This window comes from Mercenaria mercenaria, chromosome 4, assembly GCF_021730395.1.
Source record: "Mercenaria mercenaria strain notata chromosome 4, MADL_Memer_1, whole genome shotgun sequence".
NCBI classification, from domain to species: domain Eukaryota; kingdom Metazoa; phylum Mollusca; class Bivalvia; order Venerida; family Veneridae; genus Mercenaria; species Mercenaria mercenaria.
Genome location: NC_069364.1, coordinates 53,452,669 through 53,479,097, shown reverse-complemented (window position 1 = coordinate 53,479,097; position 26,429 = coordinate 53,452,669). Strand labels below are relative to the sequence as shown.

The window sequence follows — 26,429 nt, the reverse complement described above, 5'->3', positions numbered from 1 at the left end:
GATGTCATGTAGCAATGAAAACACAATGAAGAATTTGACTGCATTTATCTATCATGCCTTTGAACTAAGAATAGCAATTATAATCTGTTTACCTTTTGAAATGTAAATTGAAAAAGTTTGCTCAATTAACTTTTGATATTTGTATGTAGGTTAACATGAAATTGATGCGTAATTAAATTTGAATTAATTGTTACTGTACATGTTACATGACTAGTGTTAAAATATGCTATTTCTATGTACATACTGTGTCATGACGATGTATATGATGTAAGCTATTGATATGTATATATGTTATGTGTATGGGCCGGAGGCCTTAATGCAAAAATAAATAAACTGTAAACTGTATACTCCTCTATGATTTCACATTCAGAATAATTTCTAAGGAGATTTCATCACTTCGATTTAAATGTAAGTCTGTTAAAACTGCACACTCTTTCTGTTTGTTTATGTTTCGCCTACATGTGTACACGGCTGTATTGTCTGGGCAGGAAATTAACCAGAGAAGTTAATGCAAGCTTTTTCTACAAAGTTTATGAAAATATGATATACACAGAGTGTCTCTGAGATGAGGAACGTCGATAAAATGTACCTGGTGCGCGATGGAAAATATACTATCAATTGTTCAATAATGCATAGTACCTATTTGTCGAACTGTGCATTTTACAAGAGAAATGTGCGAAATGGGCTATAGTATATTCTCCTGTTCACGGTCATTGTTATCATAGTATACACAGGGTAGGGTTTAAATTGAACACTGGCAGTTTCTTTCAGATCTGGTGCCAGTAAGCTGAGAAGGGTAATTGCGTACACGAAGTTGTAGTAGATAATACATATGGGCAATTGTTGTTGTTTTTCTTAGTATACCGTGTATTACCCTTTGTCTGGGAATCAAGGCATCAGAAATTGCAGTAGAAACTTCCAGCTCGACTTACGATAGCTAAGTTTATTTTAAAAACAGCACATTTGTATTTGGAAAATTGTAACTATTTAGCTGACATAAGTTTTGTATGATGTATATAATGTCTTCGAGAGAATGAAATTTAATTTTCTAATGAAACAGGCTAGATATAAAAACCTTGATTTTCCTTAGGTTTAAGTCACACGGAAAATAATTTTTGAGCAACAAAGTTGTGAATATTATTTAAGGTATGTGTAGTCCCCAAAATAATACCACTAACGTAATTAACAATAAAATGTTAATATCACGATAGGCGAGGGGAAAAGATTCAAATTCGGACAATATTCTAGCTATACAGTGACCATTAACTGCCATTAGTTAACAAGAATGCCTTTTTGTGATATTTCAAACTGAGTGAAAGTAGAAAACTAGCAAAAGTACACGATTATATTGTTAGATGTCTATACATGTATGTCTTTCACAACCTTTGTTTTGAAAACTAAGCAAAATTTAAACAAGTTCAGAAAAGCTACCGGTACAAAGTACACCCTTTTTGTTTTAGAAAAAATGCATTGTTTCAAATGGTTTAATTTCTTCTAAGAAATGGCTTCCCTAGACTGCAATTTTGATGAGGGACCTTGTAACTGGGTACAAGATAAAACTGATGCTTTTGACTGGCTTCGAGAATCCGGATACACTCCATCTAGTAGGACTGGACCAAAATCTGATCATACCACTGGAGGTAACTATTCAGTTATGGAAATTGTAAGACATATCAATCACGGAGATATCATTATGACTTTAGAAAAGTGTCATGGTGGAAATTCAGTATTAAATTCCTTCTTCTGACATTGTCCTCTGAGAAACGACAATATTCCCCACACAATGCTGGTCATTTGATAATTTGATGTTAGTGTTAAGGTTAAATTATTGTAAATATAGGACTTCAGACATGTTGAATTATAAACATTTTTTTTCTTCACAAATCTCGCTGTAATAGCTAACTGTGACAGTTTGTGATCATTCAAGTACAGGAATTGCCGGAGACGTAGAGTGTATAATATAAACTTGAGTAACAAAACAAAACTAAATATTTTTTTAAATGCGGTGATACGTTTGTATAATCTATCTTTTCTAATTTTGAATGATAATGTCAATAAATCAGTTGACTCAATTAAATAATTTTCCAGCAAATGTTTTGAGCTTTCTCTTTTCAGTGTAATAAAAATGAATAATGTTTTTATGAGAGTGTGATATGAAAAATATTTACTCTTCGAAGTATGAATATGACCTCGGCTTTAGCAATTTTATATCACAGTCTGAGGAATCCAATATTTATATAATGTAAACAAGGTAACACATAATTTTTCGGATGAAGTCATGACTTTTGAAATACATTGATCGAGTTTGTATTCTGTGTTATATCTAAACTGCCACTAACTACACATCTGTCCTATGTCATTATGTAAATTTACATGATTATTGTTTTCACTAGATACGTACTACATTTACATCGAAGCTAATGGTCAAAACAAGGGAGATATAGCACGGCTAAATAGTCCAGAGCAAAAGCCAGGTCTCTATTGCTTAGAGTTCTGGTACAGCATGTATGGAAGGTATATAGGGACTTTGAACGTGTATATCAAATCAGATGGTGGCAACGAAAGTGTAATTTTTTCAAGAACTGGCACCACTGGCACCAGAGATTGGAAAAAATGCCTATAGGCATAGATATACCGTATGGATTCAAGGTTTATTTTTTTCACGTTAACTTACATGACTTTTTTGTTGGTACATCTGTTTCGTCAGAAAGTGTCACTTTGAATTATATTACATAACCATGAACGTCCAAAATACATTAATACATTAAATGTTAGTAGTTAAAGATTCCCAATGTTGGTAAAGTCGCAAAATAGCAAGGACTTTTTACAGAGTATCAAACAATGTCTTCAAACATATATGACTTACTTTTGCCGATCCAGATATAAAAGAGCCTACATTATTCGTTGAAGAGCAATACTATTAGAAATTGGGTATATTTTGGATAGAAGCTAGAAGGTAAGATTTAGTCCAAGAAATCCGTGCATAAAAAAGGGGCGAATTGTGCACCTTCTGTGAAAAGCATTAAACTTGGCACGGTAGTACATAAATATCATACGCTTCATTTAAGACTGGAAAAGGTTTGTGGATTTCTAAGATGGCCGCCAAAAATCCAAGATGGCCGCCAAAATATATACCCTTTTATAATCAAGACAATCATATAAAGACGAAAATCATTATGGTCGTTATATTCCAAGATGACCGGCACTATGAATCTATAGATTCGCTAGTGACACTTGATTGTCTCTTCTAAAGTATATAAGCCATGTTTTATATATTGTCCAGACTAAAACACACATTATCTTTATCTTACCCCTATATTATCTTGATGTATAAAATAACCAAAAGTTAAAACAGTACATACCTAAAATGTCAAAGGACAAAGCTCAGAAATTGATTTCAAAATCATTCAAATTTAATTTTTTGTTCTTATTAATAAATGTTTGTCAATATGAGTAATTGCTTGTGATTACAAAGAATTGTGCAACAATTGGCTCAGATAGGTAAATAGCAGGTACTTGTGAGGTCGATAATGCCTATGTTAGTGTACAAGGGAAAACAGTTTTTATATTGATATTTTTTCAAAGAACTGAGACGAAAAGTAAAAAAGGACTTTGCAACATAGACACAGAAGTATAGTTGAGATAATTTACTAACAATAATAGTATAAAAATACAAATTCCAGTCCAGATGTGTATTAAAGGTATATAAAAGTTGTAAACTACACATTTAATATCCAAATCAATAAAATTGAAAAATGAAATACAGTTTGTAAATGTATGAATTTGAAAGAACTATCAAGTACTGAATTTGTTCTATTGTCAAATAATTGTTTTGTGTATAAGCAAGCCTTAATTTGTGCTACTTATATACCCATTAATTTAAACAACTTACCCACCTGCTGTTATGTATTATTACTGAAATTACTATACCATTGTCTAGAACTGTTTACATATTCATTCAGCAGGATCATAGAATCCATTCCATATCTGTCTAAAGAATTCCGCGGAAGCCAATGCTAGGTGGTGTGATGTGAGTTACGCTTTCCATTACCTCTTATGTACAGACTCAGTCAAACCGAGTCTGATTTTATTTTGCTTAGTTGTATTCTATGCGTCCAAAAGTTCTTATAGATTTTATTACTACAGCATATAATTTTGCAATATGATATTTAAAATAGGGAAAAAATAATCTCTGCATAATGCTTGGCTTCTACTATTGAATAAGCATATCAGCAATCGCAAAACAGATAGAGCGGAATAGGCCAATAACATACGGTGGGCATAACCGGATGGACTGTATTAAAAAAATAGTCGCATGGAAGCCTGTTTGTGACCTCTAGACAATAGTAGATGGACGATTGCACACTATACGTTCAGACTATGAATCAGTAGACATCATGTTGTTTTTTACATTTGACGTCACCTAAGTGTTCAAGAAGGCTACCCTTTGACATCTGAGACGTTGTCATGCTTTCAGGAAAGAATCCACACAGTCCTGTTTCTGCCCAGTCAACTGAAAAATTAAATTCGTCCCCGGTTCCCTCCGCGTTGGGTAGTTTGCGGTCAGAAACAATTCTAGAACTACTGTCAACACTAAAGAATCTGTCTACGAGTGTCACATTAATTGAAGCATCCAAAATTAATCTGGGGCTGCAATTCTGAACAGACTGAAAACGGGTCCCACTAAAGCGTTTATTGAGTATTCAACCATACATGTAAGGTTCTATTTCTGATTCTATCTCTGATTACTGCCTCACGCCTCTTGCGAGTATTATAGGCAGGGTGCACTCCGGGTGTTAGTGAAGATAATAGTAAAACTGGAAGAAGACTTCCAGGCATAGTAAGAATATAAGACATAGCATGGTTGTTAAAATGTTAAAAACAGTAGAATAAAAGAAGATTAAAAACAACTGCCATATTTAATACTGGAACAGGGCCACTGCCTGCTTGAAGGATTCAAGATTGGACAGAGTCGCAATATGCGGGGGTAACCTGTTCCACAGGACTGTTTTGTGGGGGAAGAAGGAGAATTTAAAGAAGTCCGAGTTGGCGTGAATTTGCGGAGACTGAGGGGTGCATCTGTCTGGTTAACCTGGTTGGGACTTCTAAGTAAGTTGGGAGGGGGATGGCTAAAAGATGGTGATAAATCTTGTAAAACATGACCAATTTGGAGTCAAGACGTCTCTTCTCAAGTGTGCTCCAGCCTAAGGTGTTCTGTAGGTCCGTTACGCTTGTGTATCGTGAATAATCATTTTTGACCCATCTGACTGAAAGTCGCTGGACCATTTTCAGCTTGTGTATATTAACCTGTGTGTGGGGGGGGGGGGGGGGGGCGGGGGGGAGGTTTGGGGCGGGGGGGGGGAAACCATACAGATGATGCATAATCTAATTGTGGTCTGACCAGTGTTTTGTATGAAAGTGCTTTGACCTTTTCGTGTTTTGTTTTGACGTTGCGTTTGAAGAAACCTAGTGTTCTGTTTGCATTTGTTGTTATTCTGTTGATATGTGTGTTCCAGTTGAGGTCGTTGCTGATATCGACACCAAGGTATTTTGCATCCTTAACTGGGGATAATGTTTGACCATGTAGCTTACAAGGAAACTGGATGGGCTTTCTGCTACGTGTGATATGGAGGACCTGGCACTTTCTGGGGTTGAATTCCATGTCCCACATTTTTCCCGAGTTTCTAAGTTTATGAGATCGCTTTGTAACCATTGGCAATCTGTGAGGGAGGTAACTGCAAGGTACACGGCTGTGTCGTCTGCAAATCGCCGTACCTGGGAGGTGACTGTGTCAGGAAGATCGTTTATGTACAATTGGAAGAGCAGGGGCCACAGAACAAAGCTCTGGGGGACCCCGGATGTGACAGGAACTTGATCAGACATATGTTGTTTAATGTTGTTGACCTTATCAAAGGCTTTACTGAAGTCTAGCAGGATAAGGTTGGTTTGTTTACCTGAGGAAAGGTTCCTTGATATTTCACTAGCAAGTTCTATTAGCTGGGTCTCACAGGACCGTTTTTCTCGGAACCCTTGTTGCAGCTCATATAGAATGTCGTGTTTGGAGAAGTGTGTGGATAGGCTAGAAGCAATAATATGTTCTAGGAGTTTGCATAGAACACATGTTAGGGATATGGGACTATAATTTGCTGGGTCACTAGTATCACCTTTTTTGAACTGAGGGGCTACATTTGCCTTCGTCCATTCAGCTGGGACTATTTAGGGATCTTTGGAATATCAATGATACCATGTCAAGGATCTCATATCGGAGCACCTTAAGAACAATGGGCTTTATCAGATCTGGGCCAGCAGCCTTATCCACCTTTAGGTTTTGGAGAAGTTTCAGGACACCTCTGGGGTCAATGACGATATCATTCATAATCGGGTATCTGGTTTTACCTAGGGCATTCTTACATAGTTGGGTCAGTGAGAGTGCAGAAACCCCCGGATAAACAACCAGACTGAAACTGTTTATTCAAGATGTTTGCTTTTCCAATACATTCTGAGTTAATTTTACCAGTTGTCTGATCTTCCAAGAATTTTCAACAAATGTTGCATTATATGTGAAATCTTCTTGTAGGATATTCTCATAGCTGATCAGACTCCATTTTTTCTGTTGTGAATAATGGAAGAAACCAGCACTTCCCTTGAAAGCAACATCGGGGCTTAGAGTATGGCATCTGCGATTTCCCAGGGAAGTGTAATATTGTCATTATATGAGTAGTTTATTGTCTTTCGTATGACAGAACATGTGCACCAGAATTATCGTGTCAATACCGCCATAATGGAGTTGTAAACACATAAGGAACAGTTTCTATTGGCAGACTTACTGCGACATACCAAGAGAGGGGTAATAAACATTGTTATTTGTCTGTCTCCTCAATAATCATATTGTAAATGTTTCATTAATTGCTGCAATGAAACATGTTTAAAGTAAAATGGCAGGTTAAATCCAGGGCCAGTCAATGACAGAACATATACCAACTTAAGCAATACGAGGTTGGGTGTGCATTTCCGAAGTAAATCGGTTCCTTCTAATTTGTTTGGCCATCTTGGATTTCATTGGTCATATTTATTGACTTATTTACTAAATGTAAGTTTTGGACTTTTATGAGCATATTTTGCCAATCTTTATACCATACTAGTAATGCAACGTCTTACAGTATTCACACAATATGCTCTACTGACGCAAGATTTTCATGAAAAAATATTATATGGCGGCCATTTTGAATTTTATTGGACATATTAAATTTATTTATTCAGTGTCAGTTTTACAATTGTTTGAGGAGCGTATAATACAAATGTATAAACTATCATGCAATGTTTCAAAATTTTCACACAGAATGACCAAGTCACGCACAATTTTCATAGAAAAATAGTTTGTGGCAGCCATCTTGAAATGTGTTGGCCATATTGAAATTGTTTATCCACTGTTAGTGTAAAATTGTACTATTGTACTGTATTGAGTAGTGTACTTCAAAATATATGTTCTACCATTTTGCACAATTCGTCCGTTGGAAGAGCGATTTACATGGAATAATTATTTTCCAAGATCCAAGATCCAAGATGGCCGCCATATTTGATTTTTTTTCTGTTTGCATACAGAGCATTTCTGTAGCTTAATGTTACTTTCTGCTATAATTTTTCTCGCCATGTATACAATGCTAGAGCATTTTTTACAAAAATGTTAACTACGACGTCCATCTTTAATTTTGCCGGCCATTTTGAATATCTACAACCGGCTTCCCAGTCGTAAATGTAGGTCAATACACCATGCCAAGTTTCTTATTTTCACAGAAAGTGCACAATAATTTCACCAATTTCTTAGACTAATTTCCCGGATGCACAATATTACCTCAAACACAGCCATAGAGCCATGCATCGCAAAGTAAGCCAACAGTATATAAAAGGATTAGATAATAAAATGGCTCATGTTACTGTTTAGTATTTTACATTGTTTAAACACTGATATAGTATCATTTTATCTAGTGTGTATAGGTCACTGTGAAAGCGATTATACAAGCACAGTAACATCACAAATAACAAACGTCAATTCCTACTCAAAACAATATACATTACGGGAAAAATACTATGCGCGCTACTAGTAGTGTTATAAAGTAAGTAGTACCTTTTACCTCCATGCATGATAAAAAAACAATGTTTTAGATATAATGTTTGGTTTAAAGTACTTTTGAAACTTTGAAGGTTGTGATAGAGGGTATACGTGGCGACGGTAACACGGGTGACATTGCTGTGGATGATATTTCAATGACAAAAGGAACGTGTTCAGGTACTACATATTTTGTCTATGTCTTGTATTATTAGCTGTTACAAGGATTGAGCTATCAGAAATGACGACTGAACATACAATCTGTGAATGCGAAATGGAATTTACAGGCAGCTATGATGAACTTGGTTCAATATTTTAAATGATTTTGAAATTAATATTTTTACTCGAGGTAGTTTTATTGATTGTTTGATCGTTTATTGTAACATTAAGTAAATATTGGCGTTAAGTTCCATGACGTTCAACACGCCAGTTTACTTTAAGTGCACTCGTTTTCATACTTTTGGTCACTTGAAGAAAATGTCAGCTGTCAATAAATGCATTTTATTTCTTTAAATTCAGATTGCGATTTTGACAATGGATTTTGTCATTGGACACAAGTTGATAATGATGATTTTGATTGGACGTTAAACGAAGGACAAACGCAAACATCAAACACGGGGCCTTCATCCGATCACACTTCTGGAAGTATGTAATGATTTAAGCATATCATAGCAGAATAAATAAATAAACATCAGTGAATTGAATTCCTTTTGGATGTAAAATCACACAAATCCAAACATACATTTCCGATAATCACTGTCACATTCAGCACTTGGACCATTTATAAACAAACGTCAGTACCTGTACTTAATAAAATAGTGCATACGTTCGAGAATTTTAATTAAAAACCGTCATTTTAATCCAAATTGTCCTCTCTTGAATCTACGTTGATGGAGCTATACGTTCGATTCCGTGTTCATGTGACTTTATACTACAGTTTTTATATTTAGATGGCCGTTACATCTATATCGAATCAAGTATCAGAAGAAGAGGAGATGTTGCATGGCTTTTGAGTCCATTCCAGCACGCGGGAAAGTATTGCTTCTCATTCTGGTACTATATGTACGGAGAACACGTGGATAGATTAAGAGTAGGACTGTGGTGGTATATAAATGGTACAGGGCAAGCATTGTTTAGGACGACAGGAAACCAGGGTAATAACTGGATTCCAGGAAACATTATCGTTAAGTCTACGACAGATTTTCAGGTGATTAAAACGTATTACATGACATTTGCATGAGTACTGTAATATTGAATTGCTAAGCATTTTTCTGTTATTACCTTATTCCCTTTAAACAATCGTTGATATTATTAAGTTGGATCTTTGTATACAATTACAGAAAAAATAAGAGAATAATTCAAATCTGATGAGCTATTGGTTTGATGCTAACTCCTATTAAGAAAATGTACATAGTCGAATAAATTGTGAATAAGTATTCACTAAGTTACTAGGGAAACAGAATATGCAACGAACAAACAAATTTATGTAGTTACCATTGACAGTTCATGTATATTTCTAGACAAATGTATTTATTATAACCATAGGAACTACACTTATAACTTCGCCCAGTTTTGTCTATATTCATGTAAATAAAGCATACATTTAAGGAAAGGGTTTTTTCGTTTTTTGTTGTTGTGGATTTTTTATTTTTGTTTCTAAAAATAAGTATTTCCATTAGAATAAGTATCATATCTTATGAAATACTTTCAAACTGAATATTTTCTTTAACGTACAATACTTATGAGAAAATAGATAATATTATTCAAATAAATAAGAACAATTCACTATGAGGTGGCAGTGTAATATAATTGTTAAATGAAAACATTTCAGAAATAAAAGCAACTGTTGTTTTGTTTAAGTACTTTCAAAATTATATGCTCTGCAAAAGACAACATAATATGTCAGCAGGACATGCAATGAGTTTGGTTGCAATAAGTCATACCTTTAAGCGGATATAGTGACAATGACCTGACTTTGAAAGTGACCCCAAAGATATAGGCAATTCTTTGCCTCTAGGCAAGCTTTGTATGCGCCAAGTTTGGTCTACAAATAGATCTTATTATCATATTTTATAATCTTATTCATTTCATATGGTGATATAAGAGAATTTTCTCCATATAAGAAACCTAGATAATAGGTTAAGCAGCAGTACCTCAAACCTAGCTTAAAGTAAATGAAAACCAATTTCCTGTTTCATGACAGAGTGTAAGTGACTAAGCAGAGAAATATTTGTACTTAAACGTCTTAAAAGCAAGGTTGGCTGAAATAGAAACATCTTACGGAATGATGTTATAATTTTAAATGTTCCGATGAATTAAGACCCAATAGACAATGACATGAAGAGTTAGCATGGCTTTACACGCCTCAACACGTGTATCACTGAAGGTTCCATGTTCATCGCCGTTTGAATACAGCTGCGGATGTCTCTAAATTGCTTTTTGTACTTTTAGCATGTGTAAATGTTGAGTTCTGCTCAACCCGGGGCTAGAGGGCGTGGACGGTAGCATGCATTTCCACTACCGTCCATGAACAGGCTCAATCAAACCGAGCCTGCAACATTTTCGTTTTTGCCGTGTTGAGCGACCTGTGAAGTTTTGAGCTACTTTTCTTTATTTTTTTTAATCAGCTTTATATATAAACACTTTTAGTACGTTCAAGTTCATAGTGAGTTTATTGATAGAGGCATCTGAGCTACACAAATTTCATTTAAATACACATTGATTTTTTTATACTGCTCTATAACTGTGTAGTCAACAAAACATGTTCACTAAAGACGATAATGTTATTTTCTACAATCCAGGTTGTTTTGGAGGGAAGAATTAAAAATGCAACGTATCGTTACGAAGGAGACATAGCAGTAGACGACGTATTGATGACGTCCTGTCAAGGTTAGGTGTTAAAATTCATTTCGATATTTACTGCATACTTATGTTTTATTTAATGAATCAATGTCCCTCATTAACTTTCACGTTCCTCGTAATTAAAGGTGTTTGACACATGGATTAACAACAGAAAGTATCATCTTTACTCTTTCTAGTAGAACCAGAGGGTGGATCCAAGGTCTGCACTCCAACCTAAAATCCAGTATGCATACATTTTTGATCTCCTAAGATTGAGACACCAGTCATTTTGATAAAATCATCTAGTTATCTTCTTCCCTCGCAAGTTTTTGTATCAGTAGTTTTATCATTCCTGAAGTGCTGGGATCAGACAGTGAAATTAAAGTTCAATTTAACTTTAGAATATAGACGTTTTGTCAAATATACAGCCGAAACTATGTCAATTAAGTATTAGATTGCACCATTAGAGGTACTGGTATAATTTCAAATATTTTATACAGGACATACTTCCGATACCCTAAATACTTCTAGAGTCCCTATACTAAATTCTGACTCAGCCCTAAGAAACGTTTCTATTTATATCGACTTATCGTTATTAGTTGTGGAAGTTGATGCAACTTGGCCTGGGTGTTCCTTGCATGTTTCTCTACCAAAGTTTTTCAAAGAACTCTGGTCCGTGCAGAATGTAAAAATTGCAGAATTGAATCCAAAAGAAAGAAATTTAAAAATCGAAATCACAAGGGACAGAGTGTGGATTTTTTGTTCCGTTTTTTTCTGAAACCCTTTATTATGAAAATATCTTTAAATTTCTTCTCTTCTTTAACATGAAGTCCAAAAGCTTCGACATTTGGTATGCATCATTGTGTAGTAATTAACTAATAAATTTGTTCTAATCTTACCCTTTGTATCAAAACTAGCTCCACTCCAGGGTTCGCTTATTATACACCCAGATACAAGTATATAGTATAGTCTATAGCTATACTGGATTTCGGTCCGTACGTCGGTACGTCCGTACGTATATCTGTAGACGGAATTTGTCCGGGCTTTTTCTCAGCAATTATTTGTCAGATTTCCATCAATTATAATCAGTATCAAGCCTAGTTGTGCATGTGCGAAGTGGGTTTCATTTGGAGGATTTTACACTTAGTAATGGCCCTTTGTTAAACTTTTCTTTATATGAGCCGTGCCATGGGAAAACCAACATATTGGCTTTGCGACCAGCATGGATCCAGACCAGCCTCCGCATCCGCGCAGTCTGGTCAGGATCCATGTTGTTCGCTTTCAAAGCTTATTGCAATCAGAGAAATTGCCCAGGAATGTACAGGAAAAAAGTTGTCCGTGATATTTCTCATCAATTATTTTCACAATTTCTATTAAACCAAGCCTAGTTGTATATGTACGAAGCGGTTTCCATTTGGATGATTTTTCACTTAGTTGTGACCCTTTTATTATTTGTTTTTCATATGTATATGCATTGGGAAATGTTTGTCCGCGCTATTTCTTGGTTCTGCCAGACTTTTATCAAAACTTAGAAAATCATTGATACCAAGTCAAGTTGTGCATGTACCAAGCACGTTCCATTTGAATGATTATTCAAGATGTTTTTGCCCTTTATTTGTTTCAAATATGAATAGAGTTACTTTGGAAAAACACTTCAATAATATTCTAACCTATTTCATATCTGTTAAGTATAGGTAGTTGATGACCCTAAGGATTACATGGTCCCTTTGACCATGACTTTGACCTACTGATCTTCTTTCTTCTTTTTTAAGATATTGCCATAAAATTCTGACCCCTTGTACAGTTTTGAACACACATCTTAAAACTAACTTTCAGTGACCAGTATTGTGACTTACTGACCTAGATACTTCTTTTAAGGAAAATAATTCAAATTTGGAGATCTTAAACAGTTTTACACAACTATTTTGTGCATCTGTTGTACATTTACTCCCTGTACAATAACCTATACCTTTGCAATATGTCATGTATTCAATATCACTATTCCTCTGATAATAAGCTGCTGACTAGGGATATTCATCACCATTAGTGATAGGTCCTGTTTATATGAGAAAACCATCAAACATCTAAAGCCCAAAAGCTTATATAACTAGCATGTTGCATTTTGTAGAGTCCTCAAACAAGTTTATTCGTTCATGTCCCTGGGGTAAGCATTTGCCACTAGTTTTACATCTAGACTTATAGGAAAAACATTAACAATCTTCTTTCCTAATTTTGGAAGCCAAGGGCTTACCTGTTTGGTAATAGTATCGCCTAGTGGTTCTCTTACAAGTTTGCCCAAATCATGACATAAAATAGATAATTATAGAAAAAAATATTAAAAATGTTACAATCGAAAATTTGAAGGCCTGAAGGTTAGATATTTGTCATGTGTCATTGTGTAGTACTGTTCAGCCAAATGTATCACATCATGCATCTAGGCTCAGAATTGACCCACACAGACGAAGACTTATATGAGAAAAAAAATGAAAATAATCTTGGCATGTAGCATTGCGATTTAGTTCTCTCCCAAATCTGATCAAATATGCCCTTTTATCAATATTTGCCCTGCCCTGTGGTTCGCTAGTTTTACAAAGACTTGTATGGGCAATACTTTAAGAAAAAAAAACTTCTTGAGATTACATATTATGTTTTACCATGTTTTGTGTTCCTTAACCTAGTTTACTAAATTAATTTAATGCCCCTTGAGTCAAAATTGGTTCCGCCTGTTGTATATATTACACAAATTTTATATCTTATTTATTTCATATAATACAATTATCCTCAAGCATTAAGCTTATACAACTTACGTTAAGAAATTTAACTACCGATTCAATAACGAACAAGTTTATGCTTATTATGAAAATTAAATATTTGCAAAAGAAAAAGAAACGAAAAGAAAAATAACGGGCATGGTCGTTACACTGTCACAAACGCATTCGTTGAATATAGATTAAACGGAGGAATCTGGTTATTCATCGTAGCCAGAAACCTAACACATGCGGACCTCTATTATATGTTTAAGTTAGCTAAAGTCTATAGGGTCATTCTGATTACACTTGTGTATTGTACTTACGGCTTTCAAATTCTTGTATAAGATGCAAATATAATATATCGTCAAGTGATAAACCTGGAGCTTAGTGGTTTAGTAAAATCCTGTAACTTTGAGAGAGAGAGAGAGAGAGAGAGAGAGAGAGAGAGATTAAATAAATGTTCAAACTGTGTCAAACGTTTATTGGTAAACCTGATCTTTTTCAATGGTAGCATAAAATAAAAACAATAGCGGTGTACATTATGCCTGTGTAGTTCGATATAACATACTCGATAAAGATAATTCAAAAGGATATTGTTAATCAATAACAGATACTAGTCATCTGTTTTGGTCACTTGTTTGTGGTTATCTAAACATAGCAGCCTTCTGAGTCGCTATCTCCTATTCCACTAGAGGAATTGTTTGTAAAATAGAGAATTGTGGGTATATACAAATAGTGCGCGCTTGATTGGTTAATATTAGATATTTCTCTTGATGGAGCAGAATAAAGTATGTTGTAAAAAAAGAAAATGTACGATGTTAAAACTATATCAAGATATAGATTGCAGATTAATAAATCAAAATTTATTTACCTGTTTAAAATAACTCTAACTTAAATTAAGTATATATTTATCGGATATGCTGTGAATCTTCTCCATATTTACTAAGATGTTTTACATAATTTGATTAATAAAAGAGCATAGCCGCATAGTGGATGAGGCTACCTTTCAAATTCATTGTATATCTGTTTGAGTTGTTAATCTGCTCTATCACTGGTGTATAGTCTATTTAGTTTCAATTTGTTTATTTTGCAACTATTTACATTTTGATGAGCTACAGTATTTTTTGAATGTTGAATTTCCATATATGTTTGACTTTTGTGGTTAAGCTTGTTGACTTCGAATCAATTATCCCTCACCGCTGTTAATTTGAAAGTTTTTTTCACATGTAGAATTATGTTTTTTAAAGAATGCCGTCAAGGTTATCTAAGAAGGCCGGTGGTGCTACCTAAGGTGCTCGCTCGTACCTTAAATAATGTCCGGATAAATATTAGGGTCTATCTTCACTTTGAAAAGCTAGAACATCGCCGTATGGGCTATCATGTGTTGGTGTTATGTTAATATCACACTAGCCCGAGAATCCAGTTTAACAAATTCTATATTCTTTTTCTGTCTACAAAGTCAAGTTACTCGATTAATGGCAATTTACACTTACGCAAATTCAGTGGGATTTTTAATGCGTAGATAATATGTATCACTCTTTCTGACAACGCAGGAATTATCAATGACTTCCCAGACTTATCAAAAACAAAAAATATGATTACGTAATATGTGTTGATATATTTAAGGCTTATACCATGCATATTGATGAATTTACTATGTTATTACGTCATAAATGTACGCTTTCGCCTTTTTTGACTCCAATTGTAGAAATAAGTTAGATGAATTATCAGTGTTTTTCGTGTAACAAATTACATCAAAATGAAATGTAGAATTTTCTAGTTTATGTCCTTTTTAATTCTGTGGAGTAAATGTATCGTTTAAATATCTTTCAGACTGTGATAATCCGATACCAAATCATGCCGTCGCAAATTCAAAAAACTTTGAATACGGTTCAGTGATAGAAATAACATGCAACATGGGTTACAATCTTACAGGAGTAGCACAGATGGTTTGTCAGGCTGGTGGCACTTGGAGTTCCCCTCGACCAGTATGTAAACCATACGGTATGTTCATTATAACGCAACGTCTGTACAAAGAGCAGTATTTATCGATTTGTTATTTCTTTGGCATAATTTTAGATATTTGTCTTTCCCAATCTTGAAAGAAGAGACAATTATTGTCTTTTGAAATTAGCCAATTGTAGCTTTGCTGCAAGAATGGCTACATTCTTATATCTCTGCGTTTGGGATGTAGAATAAATGTGCCCTCCGTAAGCATTTTAATTAATTTACACAGAGCCTTTTTACCTAATTATTTAAAAATGTATTTCATGAAGAAATTGGGATTATAAGTTACGTCTAAAAATTGAGCTATATGCTTGTAGTAGCTGAAACGGCTGTTGAAATCCGACAACCGTCAATGGAAATATTTCGAAAAAGTATCGGTGTAAGAAACTTTATTATTTCTTTTATGTAAGGGTTATGATTTACTTACCGATTTCAATAATTTTTCAAATATCATCATTGATTTCTTAAGGCTCGTCAGCACGTGCGTTATTATCAGTTTGTGAACCAGATGGTGCCTCTTTTCATTCAGAGAATATGTTTTGGTTTTAACTGCCAATTTATATGATATTTTGCTGGAAAACTGAAATAACTTTTCCATTGAAGCTCATTTTTATAATTGACCAGAGAGCTTGTACTTTCAAATCAATCTTACAAAACAAATTCAAGCACTTTATCCATCTTCCTTTTCTTCTGATACAATTATGATTTGAGGAATATGTTTATTAAAGCTCTACATTGTAAAAAAAAAATCTGTTTCAAACGTATGTATGTTTTATTTTTAATTACATTTCGCGTAATTAAAAAGTTCCACAATGTAGATCTATATGACATTGTCCATATTGATTGATTTATTTGCCATCGTATGACTATATAATATATATATTGTTCTCTGTGCTTAATTTTTCACAACTCGCCAAATATCAATGAGATTCCATTGTTTCTTACAGTATATTCAGTTTGTTATTTTGAATTATTTAACAACAAAACCTATTATCTGTTACTATATATTATTAAAATCAACCTTAAGAAAGACATTTATGCTACCCGAATTACCTCTACTTGGCATTATTCTAGATTTTCTGGATAATGAAGTTACGTTTCCAATTCCTGTTAATCAAACGTGCGGAACTAGTTTAATGAGGCGAATTATATGCGATACGGGGACTTGGTTTTCTAAATTTTGTACGAAAGTTTTTTTATCGTAGGAACCTCTGACGCATTCCGGACGATAAAAAAGCTGTTTCACAAAAACGCTTAAAATTACCTACCAAGTGCAGGCATTGATTTCTTTTATATACGATTTCAGACTATGCAAATACCAATTGTTATATTTAAATTCCATTTTGTTACATTGTAATCGCTGATTTTTCATGCAGTTACGAAACCTATTTTTAGAACGTGAAATTTTCGTGGATATTTTTACCATGCGTTAAAAATCTCCCAAAACAAAATCAACAAAAGCGATCGCAGACTGTAGTTTCGAGATTTCGGTAAGGTATTTTGACAGTAACTTACCAAGCGTTAATTATTTTTCCACATAATCGTTGATCGTTGATCAATTCTGTCTCTGCTTCTTACTATACGCCCGACATTGACAAACACGGCCCGACATTGTTTACATCAGCAGATAGATGCCTTTGCATTCGCCGAGGTTAACTGTGTCAACAGGTTTGCGAGTCAGCCTTCATATCTTTATTCTTTTCTTTTCGGAATTTAGTCTATACGTACTTTAATGCATTTATCAGTTGTTAAAATCTATAAGATTATACTTCTAGAAATTTTGTAATGAGTTTGTCCCGCATTAAAAAAGAAGATATATATCTTTCATAACACAATGCATATCATTACACAGACATAAGAGGTTAATATACGGGTTGGTTGTGCCTTTTTGCAATAATGGCAAACCTAGTGTCACGAGGGCCATTATTAAATCAGGTGTTCCATTATGGCTAGAAGGCACAACCAGCCGTTCATTGACCTTTTTATTATATACCATCGCTTCATATTCATCTAACTTGGTATTTTAATTTTACATATTTTTCATTTTCTACAAACGTATAGGGCCTAAGCATTATCTGTATTGAGTTTATCATTAACATAGCCATCAATATTTGACAATCGATCTGAAAATAATTCAGCACCCTTTCACCCGCCATAATGACGTTGCTACATAACGTCAAAGTCAGACCGCGCTGACATTCCGGTTAACTAGGTCCATTATGATTATGGCACGTGAGGAGCACTGCGCCATTATGGATTCGTCAAAAGAGGCCGTAATGACCGTTTTAAGCGGCTTTTTTGTTACTATTTATAGTAACGTATATAGTAATAAAACAGCTCATATTCCGCTGCCCGCCAATCATCCGGGTTATATAAAATTATGCAGTGTACTATAGGGAACAGAACTGAAAATAGAAATAAAGGAACAGGGTAGTTTAAATAAAGATATTGGCATAGAAAATCAGCTGCAATATCAAATGACGCTATCAATATAATTTTAAGAAGAATTAATAAAAACATAAAGTAAAAGTTATTTACGTGACAATAACATAATTTTGCACGTGCGCTCTATCTAAGCTTAGTTATTTATATCAACCGCAATTAAGTGTTATTAGTATGATAGCTATTGATGTAATTTCAATGTGTATGCAAAGATTTTTCAGCAATTTTGTTCTGAATTAAGAGAGTTATGATATGTTCAAAACTGGCTTTGTTCAAGAAAGGTACTACACCGTTATAGAAAATGAAAAGTATGGAAAAGTTTTATCCCGTTTGATATGTTCTTCACATAAACTAGCGAGTGAAAAGGGGAGACTTTTGACAGAATTATCACGAAAACCACAGTTATCATTTCAAAGTTTGGAATGAGTAGGTTGTGGAGCTATATTTTTTAGAGCATCGACATTGTGTTGGGCTCATACGTTAATGATTTGCTTGTCATAGGATTTTCAGAGGAATACTCCGAGGAATCCAACTTTTGGAAAACAAATTGCTTTTGATCCAGTCGTTTGTCTTTCTGTCTCTCTGTCTTTGCCATATTTTATATCCTTTTGAAGAATTTTTGAAAAACTTTACAGAATTAGATACAGTAATAAAGCGACCTACGGAATGTAATTGTAGGCCCTTTTGGTTCAAGGATGTCGAGTAGAAAGTACTTGGTGTCCACTCCATATCTTTTTAACTCCTCGAACATCTTCTTTTTTTATATTTTTGGCACAAATATTCCTAACAATGAGACAATGTGCAGGTCACAATTTTCACCTGCATCGAAGTAAGTTCAAATGACAAGATATCATGTCTATTGTGCATTCCTTTGTTTCTGATTATATTCAGATTAAAGTAATTTCGTTTTATTTGTTTTAAGGAATAATAGTTGTGCTACATGGGCATAAGTGTTCAAAGTTGTAAGAGTTTAGTAGTTTTGAATATATGTGTTTAAGTGATACATAGTAAAGTTGATACTGAGGCTTAATTTTGTAGTAACGTAATGAAAAAAAAAAAGAATGTACTGTTAGAACATTGCTTAGGTGTACATAAATAATAGTATAAATACATGTGTCAACTTTGTTTTCATATTCCCGTATAAAATGTATATGCTGTAAGGAATTTTGGGCTTATCATACCGTTAGATGACTACGTTGCCATAATTGGTGTATTTTCCAGATTGTAAGCATAGAAATATATCTAACGGAGACTTTATTGCTCCGAATGGCACAACATTCGGACAAACAGCTTCACAAGTCTGCAGTAAAGGATATACATTGAATGGGGATACAGCTGTAACTTGCACGTCTTTCGGATGGAACGGCACTGCAGGAACTTGCACTATTGTCGGTGAGGAAAGACTGACTTCCAGTAGCATTAGTTTCTATTTATGTCCTGTCTATTACACACAGACATCAATAAAAAGATGAATCTGTGGTTAATACAGATAGATGCCCAAATAATTGAAATTTAATCTGTGTTAATTAACAAGGCCCACCCGCCTAGCTCCCGCCCCCTCCCCGCACCCAAAAAACATAAACAAACAAAATTAAATGGCAAATAGTATTCAGGGCAAGGGCAGAATTCTGCGTTTTGAAAGCACTTCCCGACGAACTATTTTAAAAAAGCGTCGACATATTCTGAACAATAGGAGATGATACACCTGCCCCATTTATTAGCAACGAAGATAATTTGAAAGATTCATGCTGGTTTATTGCCCAAGTTTGCATAGTTTGTCTCCGCGTTTCACTTTGTGTTTTATAAAAAAACTATTTTGATACTCCTTGTAACTTGCACATCTTTCGGATGGAACGGCACTGCAGGAACTTGCACTATTGTCGGTGAGGAAAGACTGACTTCCAGTAGCATTAGTTTCTATTTATGTCCTGTCTATTACACACAGACATCATTAAAAAAGATGAATCTGTGGTTAATACAGATAGATGCCCAAATAATTAAAAATTTAATCTGTGTTAATTAACAAAGCCCATCCGCCTAGCTCAATAGGGTTAGCGCAGATCGCGGGGTCGTGTGTTCGATCCTCAGGCGAGGCATATGTTCTCCGTGACGATTTTATAAAAGACTTTGTGTCTAAAATCATTCGTCCTTCGGGGGCCTCCGTGGCCGAGTGGTTAAGGTCGCTGACTTCAAATCACTTGCCCCTCATCGATGTGGGTTCGAGCCTCACTCGGGGCGTTGAATTCTTCATGTGAGGAAGCCATCCAGCTGGCATACGGAAGGTCGGTGGTTCTACCCAGGTGCCCGCTCGTGATGAAATAATGCACGGAGGGGCACCTGGGGTCTTCCTCCACCATTAAAGCTGGAAAGTCGCCATATGACCTATCATGTGTCGGTGCGACGTTAAATCCAACAAAAACAAAAACATTCGTCCTTCATCTCTGATTCATGTGGGGAAGTTGGCAGGTACTTTGGAGAACATATTTGTACTGGTACAGAATCCAGGAATACTGGGTAGGTTAACTGCCCGCCGTAACATAACTGAAGAACTGATTAAAAAAGGCGTTTACTACCCCCCCCCCCCCCCCCCCCCCCCCCCCCCCCCCCCCAAAAAAAAAAAAAAGGAACATGAACAAACAAAATTAAATGACTAATAGTATTCAGGGCAAGGGCAGAATTCTACGTTTCGAAAGCACTTCCCGACGAAATATTTCTTAAAAAGCGTCGACATATTCTGAACAATAGGAGATGATACACCTGCCCCATTTGTTAGCAACGAAGATAATTTGAAAGATTCATGCTAGTTTATTGCCCAAGTTCGCATAGTTTGTCTCCGCGTTTCACTTTGTGTTTTATAAAAAAATCTATTTTGATACTCCTCGTAACTATTTGACTACTATAGGAATACGACTGTCGTATCAAAAACAGTGATATGGGTATGGTACTGTCAGCGATAATGAAACATGTGATGTTTATAATTTTTGTGATTACGGAGATTCGTGATCTAGGAAATCAACATCTTCTTATATACCTTATTATCGTAACATCAGTCTTTAAGTGAAATATGTTATCTGTAAAATGCATCACGTTAGGCCCATTGTTGTTTTATTTGCAGTTGCGCTGCTCTTTAAAGTATTGCATACAATGATGTTTTAAATTAAAGGTGTTTTTGATATTTCACTGAAAAATACAAAATTTAGATACTCTCTATGGCTTCGATTTTATTGATTTAATTTCTCACTAAATAATGCAATGCCTGTGAGCATGTACATACATATAAAGCATACAATTTAAACATCTGACCAATGTGTACAAGTTATGACAAGCATGCGGCGTAAATGAAAACATCTATGAAAAACAGGGCGTGAAACACTTAGTTATAGTTATCGGAAAGCTTTTATTTCCGTCTTTTTGTAACGTTACTTGAGACAAAGGTAAATTACAATTACTTAAAGAATGCCCTAATAAAATTGCCATGTTTTATGGTCATGTGGTCACATATTTAAATGCGTTTTCACAGACTGTGGTAATCCGACACCAACATATGCCAATGTGAATTCAACAAACTTCGAATACGGTTCAATGGTAGAAATAACATGCAACACGGGATACAATATTACAGGAGAGTCCCTGATGGTGTGTCTGGCTAATGGCTCTTGGAGTTCCAGTAGTCCAACCTGTGAACCATTCGGTACGTTGATACTTATTTATGCGTGTTTAAAGTCTGAAATGACTTAGATTTTATTAATTGCTCTGTAAATGATTTACATATTTCTATGTGAACAATGTGACGAACATTGAACTTTCACCAATAACTGATATTTTTAATTTTATTTGATAAAGGGAGGACTTGTAACACACAAATTCAATATTATATCACCCCTAAATGGCTGACAGTGATAACGAGGTATACTGTATTTAGTCCTTAAAACGCTGTGAATTGCAAGAGCCTTGTGGCATTGGTCAAAATCAGTGTCGAAGTTTAAAATAAAAAAGCAGATATTTCAATTTCACATACGAAATTGAATTCATTCTATTTAAAATCTACTTCTTGACAGCACAAATACATGTACAGTAAACATTGCTCATCACAGTTACAAAGGCTGCGGTATTAGTATTGACATTTTACTCAAATACACATGTCACGTTTTTTAAACACGTAAACAATAGTTGTGGCCAAATATTCACTGAAAAAGTGATCAGACACAATTTAGCTTGACTAAGATTAAAGATATATTAAAAGATTAACAAGAACCTTCACCGAAGTTCATTTTGGAAAAGTACAAGGCATAGCAGTAACTCCTTAACTGTTGAAGCTGAAAGATATTATGTGTGTCGGGGCAATGTAAAACCCAGCAAACAAAAACATTGAATGAATTAAAATGACTAAAATCGTATCAAATGCATCATTTGTAGGTGATATTAAGTATAAGTAACATTATATCCCTAATAACATTGCCATTTTGTATGGTCATGCGGTCACATATTTAAATGCGTTTTCACAGACTGTGGTAATCCGACACCAACAAATGCCAATGTGAATTCAACAAGCTTCAAATACGGTTCTGTGATAGAAATAACATGCAACAAGGGATACAATATTACAGGAGAGTCCGTGATGGTGTGTCTGGCTAATGGCTCTTGGAGTTCCGGTAGTCCAACATGTGAACCATTCGGTACGTTGCTACTAATGCATATGTGTTTAAAGTCTGAAATGACTTAGATTATATTAATTGCTCTGTAAATGATTTACATATTTTTATGTGAACAATGTGACTGATATTTTGAATTTAATTTGATAAAGGACGGACTTGCAACGCACACATATAAGTCACCCGTACATGCCTGTCTGAGATAACGAGCTATTCTGTATTCAGTGCTTAAAATGCTGTTGATTGCACGAGCGTTGTGGCATTGGTCAAAGTCAGTGACGAAGTTGAAATATAAAAGCAGATATTTTATTCTCACATATGAAAATGAATTAATTTTGTTTATAATCTACTTCTTGACAATACAAATACATTCACAGTAAACATTTTGCTCTGGCGTTATAATTTGGTGATTAATTTGGAAGAAATTATAAGTATTATAAGTAGGGAGAACTGTTTATTAAACACATGTGTTCAACATGTGGAGGCAGCTGTAATTTTGTTTGCTGTTGCCTTGGCAGTTGACCTTATGACTTCAACAACAGCTTGGGGACATTTACTGACTGCTAGGAAATCTGCTATGAAGTTTCAAGGCCACTTTTCCAAACATTCCTCAAATATTCATCAGAGGCAACTGTACTTTTGTTTGCTGTGACCTTGACAGTTGACCTTAGGACTTCAACAACAGCTGAGGGACATTTACTGACTGCTAGGAAATCTGCAATGAAGTTTTAAGGCCACATTCCCGACCGTTCTTCAAATATTCATCAGGAACCATTTTCAATCTCAAGATCACAGTACTCTTGACCTTTTACCTGCTAACCTATATGAAAATAAAGGTCATCTAGTGACTATAGTATATAGTCTAATAGAGTTTAACAACTGTGTGATAAAGCGTTCTTAAATTTTTGAGCGGAAAACGTTTTCTCAAGGACATTGTGACCTTGTCATTGGCCTACTGACCCCAAAAGCATTGAGTGTCATCTTCTGTTCACAGGAAAGCATCTTATGTACATTGCAGCTTTAAAAGGATTCTTCAGTAATTGTGCGGAAACCATTTTAGTGGTTAAGTCACTGTGGCATTCACCTTTGACTTACTAATCCGTAAACAACAGGGACCATCATCTGACCAAAGGCAGTCATCCTACGAAGTTTAACGCCCGTTGGCCAAAGCGTTTTCAATCATTGGGCGCTAATCACTTTTAAATTGCCTAGTTCATTGTGACCTTGACCTTTTACCTACAATCCTTAAACAATAAGAGTAATCTTTTGACCACAAGCAATCATATTTTGGACTTTGATTACTGTACGCCCTAGCTTTCTCTTGTTATTGACTGGAAACCAAATGGTCTATCAGCTAACCACCAAACTAACTGGCCAACAATAAGCGATTCATCAAAGAAGGTCACAAAAGCACCCCTGTTACAAGCAATAATGAATATATATACGCATGTATTTACCTATGAAGTATCATCATTTTTGTTTATGCATATAAGCGTTTCAAGTTTATTTAATTAAACGTATGTTATCGAGAACTTGTAAACATATCGGCATTATTTCAACCTTTTAAAGGGCAAACTATACTATTTTGGTCAGGAAATTATACGGAAATCTCAGTTCTGCAGATATATCAGTTTTATAGGTGAATATTTGAAACTTTAACAGAATTTCGAGTGATACCACGTGATCGATCTTTTTTTTTACTGCACATTATGCAAACTAACACTCAGTGGAGTACGTTCTAACCATAGCGCGTGATGTTACTACTTTCGTCTAGCATTTGTATTGGAGACTGATTAGGCCGTATTAGGATAATTGTGTATACACTAAAATAGAGTCCAGGAAGCAGGAAAGAGAGGTGTTCAAGTTAAATCTGAACACTTTACAACACGTTAATGTTCAATTATCTTTTTATTCAGTGTGGGATCATATACAGTAACAAATCATTCCGAAACGCTCAGAAGAAGACGAGAAATTTGCATTAATAGTTTATTAGGTCAGACTCTTCCAACCGTCCTTCGATCAAATTTTAATCATTTTACGATTTTTATAATGTGCTTCTGCAATCGTCTCCTTGTCATAGGCTATTTAGAGTGCGTACAGAGACCATGGAATCGATTCAACGGAAGTAATTAAATTATTTTAATTAAAATGTTGTTGAAACCTTTTCTGTATAGCATTAAGTGTTTACTGTAGTTATTGCTTTGAAACGATACTACAACCTGAGCAAAAAGAATTGCAGCAAACTAATCTTGTTTAACGATTTTTCTTTTCTCGTGATCATTGTTACCTTTTCTTATATAGCGATCCTTTTTGTTTTATCAGATTTCATTTTTTCATGTCTAGTTTGTTGACGTATGTTTCCCCGTATACTTGATACAAGCAGTATTGTCTCTTTAAACTATTCATTGTACTGATTATCTGACACATACCCTATACACAGATTGCGGAAATCGGACACTACTCAACGGGCAATTTTCTGCTCCAGAAGGAACAACATTCGGCCAAACTGCCACGCATGTCTGCAATATCGGTTACTTTTTGGTGGGAGACACAACTGTATCTTGCACAGACTCTGGATGGAAAGGCATAGCTGGAATTTGCGAAATTGAAGGCATGTACATTTCTATCATTAGTGTTTAAATCTCGTAACGTTCATGTTTATTAGACACCAACGAAAAGTGTGGACTGGCTGGATTGTTGTTTTTCATACGGTGTGATTTATTTTCATGAGGGAGAAAAATTGAAAATCGTTAAATATGAACTTGAAACAAAAACACAATACTGAATATAGAACAATGAAGAGTTAATATGTTTGTTTTTATGTACTAGAATAGCCCGTTAAAATACAAAAGGGAACTTAATTTTTAATATATGTTTACTGGAATAGTACTTTATCTGAAAAACTGGAATAAGTTAGTAGGTACTTGAACAAATAATGATTCTTGGTTTTATATCCTACATATCCTTATGTGGTGGATGAGAGGTGTTTGTATAAGATTGTTTGTTTGTATTACATTTAAATGTCATATATTATTCCTTCTTTTCACCATTTCATCCATAACACTGGTTTGTAGGACTGGAGAACTAATCTACTTCTTAGAAAAACACCGCCATCATTTCTTAGCACATAATAATTCCATGAGAAAAGGTACCAAGCATTAGAGTATTAAAACTATATTCACTCCAACATTCAAATACTCTAAAATACCGAACACAACACACACATGAACTTGCAACATAAAAATAGTTTTTCTTTTTAATTTTTAATATTTTCGGTCATGGCAACTTTCAAGTTGTATTTGGCAAAATTGGGCAACGTTTTATTCAAAGAGGGCGATCATTAATTGGTTCAAAATCCCCAGTGGTGTTCGTGCCACGCGCCATTTCAGTGCGGTGTCCCAGTGTGTACCATTATTTGTTTGTTTTGTCTTATGTATAATTGATTTAATTGTTTTGTCTATTTCTGGATAAATGTCAACAAATCAATCATCCATAAACTGCATCATTCCAACAGGGTCTGGGAACCAACCACATATAAAGTAATTTGAATGTGCCACTTAAAGGCAAAGAAAATCTCCTATATAAATTACCCTCCCCCCCCCCACCCACCCCCAAACAGGATCCTGTCTG

The 26,429-nt window shown here is 34.9% G+C and overlaps 1 protein-coding gene across 1 annotated transcript in view; it reads left to right on the top strand.

The window, feature by feature from the left end:
• The window catches only part of LOC123552886 (sushi, von Willebrand factor type A, EGF and pentraxin domain-containing protein 1-like), a 31,264-nt gene extending 5,638 nt beyond the window's left edge, over positions 1 to 25,626 (top strand). The window contains exons 2-12 of the mRNA XM_053541216.1: positions 1,500 to 1,640; positions 2,394 to 2,649; positions 8,203 to 8,287; positions 8,627 to 8,752; positions 9,058 to 9,314; positions 10,909 to 10,996; positions 15,532 to 15,702; positions 19,369 to 19,539; positions 21,668 to 21,838; positions 22,653 to 22,823; positions 25,240 to 25,626. Coding sequence (XP_053397191.1) covers positions 2,614 to 2,649; positions 8,203 to 8,287; positions 8,627 to 8,752; positions 9,058 to 9,314; positions 10,909 to 10,996; positions 15,532 to 15,702; positions 19,369 to 19,539; positions 21,668 to 21,838; positions 22,653 to 22,823; positions 25,240 to 25,439 — 1,476 coding nt within the window. The 5' untranslated portion in view covers positions 1,500 to 1,640; positions 2,394 to 2,613 and the 3' untranslated portion in view covers positions 25,440 to 25,626. The remainder of the gene's footprint in view (positions 1 to 1,499; positions 1,641 to 2,393; positions 2,650 to 8,202; positions 8,288 to 8,626; positions 8,753 to 9,057; positions 9,315 to 10,908; positions 10,997 to 15,531; positions 15,703 to 19,368; positions 19,540 to 21,667; positions 21,839 to 22,652; positions 22,824 to 25,239) is intronic.
• The last annotated feature ends 803 nt before the right edge of the window (positions 25,627 to 26,429 follow it).